Source organism: Microtus ochrogaster (assembly GCF_000317375.1).
Source record: "Microtus ochrogaster isolate Prairie Vole_2 chromosome 6 unlocalized genomic scaffold, MicOch1.0 chr6_random_2, whole genome shotgun sequence".
Classification (NCBI taxonomy): domain Eukaryota; kingdom Metazoa; phylum Chordata; class Mammalia; order Rodentia; family Cricetidae; genus Microtus; species Microtus ochrogaster.
The window spans coordinates 11,021,271-11,028,918 of record NW_004949095.1 but is presented as its reverse complement, the minus strand read 5'-3'; the positions used below and the strand labels follow the sequence as shown (position 1 = coordinate 11,028,918).

Genomic DNA, 7,648 nt, shown 5'->3' with positions numbered 1-7,648 from the left:
GCATCAGCGCCAAAACCCCACACAGGACATTTCCTTGCAGCTGGGCACCAACTAATGTCCTCCAGGTGAATCCTGTGCTGGCTGAACAGGACCTCAGGCACGCCCTTCTCAGCACAAAAAAACGCCAATTGGAATTTCGAAGACTTTCGTCAGAAATTTGTGGGCGGAAACTTCCTGGGGTTGCTGAGAGCCCTTTGAGGCTTCTCAGCCTCGGATGCAAAGTGAGTGGGTGTCTCACAGAGAAGAGAGAAAGAGGTGTTTCCCTTGACAGTGGAAACTTTATAAAGCGAACTCACCTGACTTCTCTGGAACAGTCAGCGTCAGGAGCCCTGTTCTCCACACTTCAAGAGTCTCCGCAAGATTGAGAGAAGAAAATCCTTTCCCGGGGCTGGGTGCCATGCAACAGCCCTTGGATTATCCATGTCCCCAAATTTATTGGGTGGACAACAGTGCCACCTCTGCTTGGGCTCCTCCAGGGTCAGTTTTTCCAAGTCCATCTTCTGTGCCTGAAAAGCCGGATGAAAGGAGACCACCACCACCTCCACCACCACTACCACCTCCATCACAACGACCACCACCACCACCACTGCCTCCACCGCCCCCTCTAAAGAAGACGAAGGACCACAACATAGACCTTTGGCTACCGGTGGTGTTTCTGATGGTGCTGGCGGCTTTGGTTGGACTGGGGTTAGGAATGTATCAGCTCTTCCATCTGCAGAAGGAGCTGGCAGAACTCCGTGAGGTAAGCCAGGAACCGGCATTTATAAGGCCCCCAAGTCTCTGGGTGCAACACGACTTTGCTGTATGTGGGCCATTGCGTTGCTTGCAATGATTTGGGTGTGTGTTTGCTTGTTTTAATGGTAAAGATCATTTTAATCCCCTCCTTTTAGAAAAGGGTTGTTATTTTATTTCTATTCCATAGTTGGAGAAACAGGCTCATTCTCCAAAGGTATGTGGGTTGCGACCCCTCAGGATGGTTGAATGACTTTTGCATGGGTTGCACATCAGATATCCTGGATATCAGATATTTACATTGTGGTTCATAACAGTAGCAAAATTACAGTTCTGAAGTAACAATTAAAATAATTTTGCGTTTGGGGATCACCACAACATGAGGAACTATATTAAAGGTTTGAACCATTAGGAAGGTTGAGAAGCACTAGTCAAAGGGAATAGTTTCCATCTTTTAGAGAATCCGAGGCAAATAGTTAATTCTTTCTCAGTTGTCAAGAGGATGTCGAGCTTTTTACAGCTTCACATTTAGCAATTCAAGGATAAAAAAAAAATCAATTTTGAATTTTTCTTCAAAGTGTAGACTAATTCTGTTTGAAAAGAGTTGGAAGTCTTAGTACTGCTCCGAACACCATTGTGTGGCCCAAGTCTAAGTCAAGCCAAGATCCAAAGTATCTGAATTCTCTTTCTAGGGACTGGTGGGATTTTTCTGCCTGCTTGGCTTAAATAACTCCATTATTTATTGTATGAATCTTTCTCTTTCACCAGTTCACCAACCAAAGCCTTAAAGTATCAACTTTCGAAAAGCAAACACGTAAGTACTTTTATGTGTGTCTTTTGGGTTCCCCGAAGTGGTCCTCAACATTGAACAAAGTTGGGAGGATGCCTAGGAGTCTGCTCCAGTCTTGGGATTGTGATTCCTAGGCAAAAGATCCTGGGGACCTTAGACTCTGCGATCAACCTGGTTCTGTGAAACATAGGAAATGTTGGATGCCATTTATTGTTCAATAGTCATGTATCTCAATGAACACCACACATAACTCAAAGGAACTTGGACTTGGCTTTGGAAAGAGACGCGCATATAGCTCTGGACCTTTTCCCCTGGCTCCTTCCTTGGGCATATTGGTCCCATCTCTCTTGGTGGTAGCTGTGATTCCTCAGGACAGTAGAGGAGTAGAGGCAGACACAAATGTTTCTGAGGATGTCCTCTCCTCCTTTCAAACTAAAAGTAATTACTCACGAATCAAGCTGTATGTTTTAATTATTTTCTATGATACAACAACAATTATAAGAAGTAAACTCATTTCATTAGTGTGCTTCTTCTGAAATCGTAAGAAGCTTGGGGAAGACTTTAGACATTTTTCACAGGACTGTACACCTTTCCCACAGAGGACTTAAGATGCCTTTAATGAGTTTGAGGATGAAGCACTCCCCCCCCCACACACACACACCACCACACACAGATGTATTAGATCCAGGCTAAGGGGAAGATGACAGGTTTGAACACAAAATCTCAGAGCATTGTTCCAGAGAGTTCAGAATCTGCATTGTTTGTCTTGGAGTCAAGTTAATGAAGCTTTAAATTTGAATTAGAAAGGAGCTTATAGACAAAGTGGTCTATTTTATATTTTCAAAGAGATACAAAATATTAGATCAGTTAGGTGCAATGCCCAAGCCTCTTGGTATGAAACTGGCTCCAGGAGAACAGTCTCCCCCCATGCCTCATTATCTATAGGGCTTTCTGAGTCATAGAGAAACTCCTACCTCTCAATAATGGCTCTGAAATGATAAAAAAAATAAGCAGTTATCTTTGCAAAGGCAATAGAGCAGCTTTATCCTCATAATTTTGAAGAAAGCTGAAGGGCAATAGACAACGGTGGCCATGCATTAAGGAGAGCTGGCCCCGTATTCAAAAAGTGATCATTCAGCTCCTGCCTGAGAACACACGCTCTTGCAGGGGCTACCCTGGTGTGCTCTGGCTTTTAGCTCCACATTCAAGTCTCTAAGTACCAGAAAGCCCAGATTACGCAGGCACAGTGGAAATAACTTGTTAGAAAAATGAAACCTCTCAGGATTTCTAAAGTGAAATCACTTTGGAAATTAGTGGAATGTGGCTTGTGTACTGGTGTTAATCACTCCCCGTCACCCACTCCATGGAGTCATTTTAGTGAACAAAGGTCAAATGGACAGATGAGTCAGGTCTACCTACCCTAGTAGTTATCTTCTTTATATCATTGTAGATGGCCAGAAAGTGATAAACTATCACAAGGAAGTCAGAATAGTAACTTTACTTAAAGAAAGGGATATTTATTTCTTCCATCAAATTCACAAAAACGAGAAAACAAAGATTTTCGAATAAATGAGAAAACAAAAGGCCATATCTGGTACAAGTTTCATCCAGCATGCATCGGAATTGCTGTAAGTATCCTGAAGAACACTAGGAAAGTTCATTCCAAGGGTGTGAATTGTTGGGTTGCTTTGCAATCTTAAAAGATTTTCTTCGGAAAATAGTTGGAGGTATAGATAAAAATTTATCTCTTTAGTAAAGTGTTCATCTCTTCCTTCTTTCCTCCCTCCCTCCCTCTCCCTTTCTTTCTTCCTTTCTTCCTTTCTTTCTTCCTTTCTTTCTTTCTTTCTTTCTTTCTTTCTTTCTTTCTTTCTTTCTTTCTTTCTTTCTTTCTCATCTTGAAGGTATGCACCACTACCACTTGGCTTTTTCTTTTTTATAAGATTTATTAATTTTGTTCTATGGTGTTTTGCAAGCATGTCTGTATAAGGGTGCCAGATCCCCTGGAACTGGAGTTGAAGACAGTTGTGAGCTACCATGTGGTTGCTGGGAATGGAACTCGGGACCTCTGGAGGAGCAGTTAGTGCTCTTAACCTCTGAGTCATTTCTCCAGCCCTATTTATCAGTTTCTTATAAAACAACAATTTGAAAGAAACCTAGCTCTCAGAGTGGGGAGATGTGTTGAATACATCGTAGCACATTAATAGGAGACCATCCTGAATGGCACCAAAGCATCTAGTAGGACCAGTTAGTAGGACTTTTAATGCCACGAATATTGTGCACTTTGTATTGTTAGGTAAACAGACAAGTTATCAAAGGCAGTTTTTAGTTCAATGCTCACTATGAAGTACATATGCATGTTTTTAACTTCTAAGAATCACAAGACAATTAGTTAGTGTTTTTGCCTTAGGAGATACTATAGCTATTATAGATTTTTCTTCCATTTAAAATGCTTTTTAGACATTTATTTATTTTATTGTGTGTTTGCATACAGTGTGCATATGTATGTGCCACAGCTTGTATGTGGAGGTCAGAGAACAATGGATAGGGTTGGTTCTCTCTTTCCACCTGTGGGTTCCAGGGCTCAAACTCAGTCCTCAGGCTCGGGAGCCAGTGTCTCAGTCATCTAGCCAGCACTATTTATTTTTATGCTGCTACCTTCCCCACATTTAGGAAATTGAAATTTTATTTATATACAAGGATTTTAGAAAACCGCCTATGACCGAGCCTGAGTCTTAATTGGTGTTTGAGAATGAGAGAAAGATGGATGTCTGTTCTCACGGATCTTATAGCACAGTGGAGAAGATGAACAAAAACGAGCCAACAATACAGTTTCCAGCAGAATTAAGGGTGATCCAAAGCAGAGTGGTCTGGACAAGCCCTTTATAAGGTTGCCTATGCTGATGCATGAAGTTGCATGTATGGGTCATGGAGCAGAGAGAACATTCCACATTGCACATGCAAAGAGCCTGGGGCAGGAAAGAGTCTTTTTTGTATTTCTGGACATTTCTAGGGCCTATCCAGCAGATAATTATAGGAGTGTATTTTATGACAGTAACATTATACTTGTCTCTGTGAGAAATATAAAGATAAACAACGTGTGGTTCTCTGCTCCATTTCCTGTTAGTGCATGGCAGAATGCCAGGTCATCTGCTCGGGGGTTTGTGGTATGTATGAGGTCCAGCCTTGCCTATTCTATTCACTCACACTTCCTTCAAGATCTGTTCTTCTAGGTGCCAGAGAGGTCATGATTGTTTAGATAATATTTTCAGTAGACTGGAATATTTTCATACTATTGTATATTTTATAGTCTAGTCCCAAATCTGAGGTGGACAAGTACCTTCCTATAAATATTTTTTGAATGTATTCATTAGCTGAACTTATGAAGCCTAGTACTAGATTTCTACCTTAGCTGAAATATTTGAACTTAGAGAAACAGTGTTTATTTGAAAAGATATGTCAGTTTTCGTGGCTCTGATTTTATTTACTGATGCTATGCTAGACAAGGCTAAAGGCTCTTGTGACTTTACTATATAGTAAAATAATGTTAGAGAAAGACTTGGTAGCCAGGATCCCAAAGTCCAGCAGTGTTAATGCTAGTTTAGACTGTAAATGGTTTATTCCAGAAAGCTGCTATTTTCCTGGACAAGAAGGAAATAAAGACATTTTGATAGTTGCCCCTGTAAGGAGGAGCCACACTACAAGAGAGGCAGACAAAGGGATCTTAGGCTTCAAAGGTTGAGGGGTCATATTTGACAAACGGTGTGGAAGGGTTTCCCAGAGGAAGAGCAGTGTAAGGTGGTCATTAGAGAGCTTATGGGAATTTAGCACAGAGATCTCATCTGAAGGGTGTTCCAGACAGAATGAGCAAAAGCCCAGAGGAAGGGAAGAAGGGGGCATAATCAGGTCATAGGATTCATGCTGTGTGCGAGTATCTGACAGGATGGAGTAGGGAGAGTAAGGCTGATGCCATGTACAGAGAACATCAGGCTACAGAGACAAGATGGAATAAAATTGTGGACAGCCTCTTGGTCCGTAAGGAGGTCTTAATATAATCAATTTGGGAATAGACTGTAGAATAGCGGCCAAGAGATGAATGAGTCCTCTTTTCTAGACTCCATCAGTCAGCAGATCGGGGTGTACAGAACCCTGGATTCACAGTCAGCCTGAGGTGTCGCTTGCATTCACCGTTATAGTCAATCAGCTTCTAGTATCTTTTGCCAGTTATAATTAGGGCAATAATCTTAATCTAAACAGGTCAAGGCAAGTCCTAAATGAAGTAACTGAAATGGCTGCTTTGTGCAGCAAAGTTTGTATTCACTATGTTTTATCATAATATAATTTATGTATACATATGTCTTTCCCTATCTTGTCTTTTTAAACTATTTTTGAATTACAGACTCCCATAAGTCCCACAGTTTAGATTTTCTTAATAATGAGTATTTCTTCCTGTGCTCTGAACATCTTATATTTAAATGGTGGGATTTATAGTTTCAGTCAAGATGGTAATTGGCATCTATCACAATAATTTTCATATGCCTTTTATCTCTCTGTCTTGCAGAACACCAGAGCCGACCCTCTGAAAAACAAGAGCCGAGGTGTGTGGCCCACTTAACAGGTTTGTGTCTGGAAGAACTGAAAGTCTTTGGGAAAATGTCAGGTGCCATTCTGGACATTCTGACCTTTTGTTAAGGAGGGGCCCGCAGTTTTGCCTTGGAAGTTTAGCTTGTCAAATCTGTGAGACTCTGGCTGAAAGTTCCTCTCTGGTTTATTACAGGCAACCCCAGCTCAAGGTCCGTCCTTCTGGAGTGGGAAGACACATACGGAATAGCTCTGATCTCCGGAGTGAAGTATAAGAACGGTGGCCTTGTGATCAATGACTCTGGGTTGTACTTTGTATATTCCAAAGTATACTTCCGGGGTCAGTCTTGCAACAACCAGCCCCTAAACCACAAGGTCTACATGAGGAACTCTAAGTATCCTGGGGATCTGGTGCTAATGGAGGAGAAGAAGTTGAACTACTGCACTACTGGCCAGATGTGGGCCCACAGCAGCTATCTGGGGGCAGTATTCAATCTTACCAGGGCTGACCATTTATATGTCAACATATCTCAACTCTCTCTTATTAATTTTGAGGAATCTAAAACCTTTTTTGGCTTATATAAGCTTTAAAAGAAAAAGCACTTTAGAATTATCTGTTATTCCTTGTCATGGGCTCTAGGAATATTGTCTTGAATGAAAGTCTTCTTAAGACCAATTGAGATTAATTGAAACTGAGCCACAAAGACGTCGTGATCACAAGGTTCAACAGGTCAGCTACCTTCATTTCCCAGAGGTCCATGGAGTGGTCCCTACCACTCCCATCATGAGCCAGGTGGAAGGAGAACTGTGGCCAAGGAGCATAGAACTTTGGGCTGCCACGTGCTGATACAGAGGCATGGAGAAGGAACTGTCTGATGCTAAATGGCCAAGAGAATTTTAGCCATTGAAGAGGACACTTTTTAACTCACCTTTCGGGGGTGGGTCTGCTTACTACCTCAGAAAAGGCCATCTTCTAGACACATAGTTGTGATCTGAAAATACAAGGGATGGGAAAGGGGGCCGGGTTTGAATGATAAGCTACAGACTGAAAGAGGCCAATGTCCCATTGGCAGCATGTTTACTTTTAACTGGTGTTTTTCTGAGCCAACCTTTGATGGTAACAGAGAAATAAGAGGGATGTGTACCTCCAGTGCAATGGTGTCTGTGTGTGTTTGTATGTACGAGAGAGCAGACAGACTCATATAAATAGAATGTGTACATTACAAAGTACATATCAAAAGCATGTGTGTTACATTTGATGGTAGATATCTAAATGTTTCTTGGCAATAAACTCTAACAGTCTTCAAAAATCTTTTATTATCAGCTGCTGATGCTGTTTTCCTTGAATATAACTAGTATTTATATATTTTGTGCATCTTAGTGAAGGAAAGACAAATAAAAATTCTATTGTAGATCATAAAAAATACAGTGTTTGGAAACCAGTAAGATGCGCTTGTTGTTTCTGTTCTCCATGGTTTCTTCATCCACAATGATTTGGAGCATTCTGAGAAGAAGTTGTAAAGGTGAGTGCAGCTGTGTGACAAGTTC

At 41.3% G+C, this 7,648-nt stretch overlaps 1 protein-coding gene across 1 annotated transcript; it reads left to right on the top strand.

Annotated features, from left to right (window-relative positions):
* Nucleotides 1-397: 397 nt before the first annotated feature.
* Nucleotides 398-6,691, top strand: Faslg (Fas ligand). The gene is made up of 4 exons (XM_005363955.3): nt 398-742; nt 1,501-1,546; nt 6,081-6,137; nt 6,297-6,691. The coding sequence occupies exons 1-4, from the start codon at nt 398-400 to the stop codon at nt 6,689-6,691; spliced, it is 843 nt and encodes a 280-aa protein (XP_005364012.1).
* Nucleotides 6,692-7,648: the final 957 nt, after the last annotated feature.

Bases quoted from the DNA above. Each gene is read 5' to 3' on its own strand.
- Faslg (XM_005363955.3), top strand. From the start codon at position 398: ATGCAACAGCCCTTGGATTATCCATGTCCCCAAATTTATTGGGTGGAC. The intron at 743-1,500 runs GTAAGCCAGGAA...CTCTTTCACCAG, and splicing joins AGCTGGCAGAACTCCGTGAG to TTCACCAACCAAAGCCTTAA. The intron at 6,138-6,296 runs GTTTGTGTCTGG...GGTTTATTACAG, and splicing joins GTGTGTGGCCCACTTAACAG to GCAACCCCAGCTCAAGGTCC.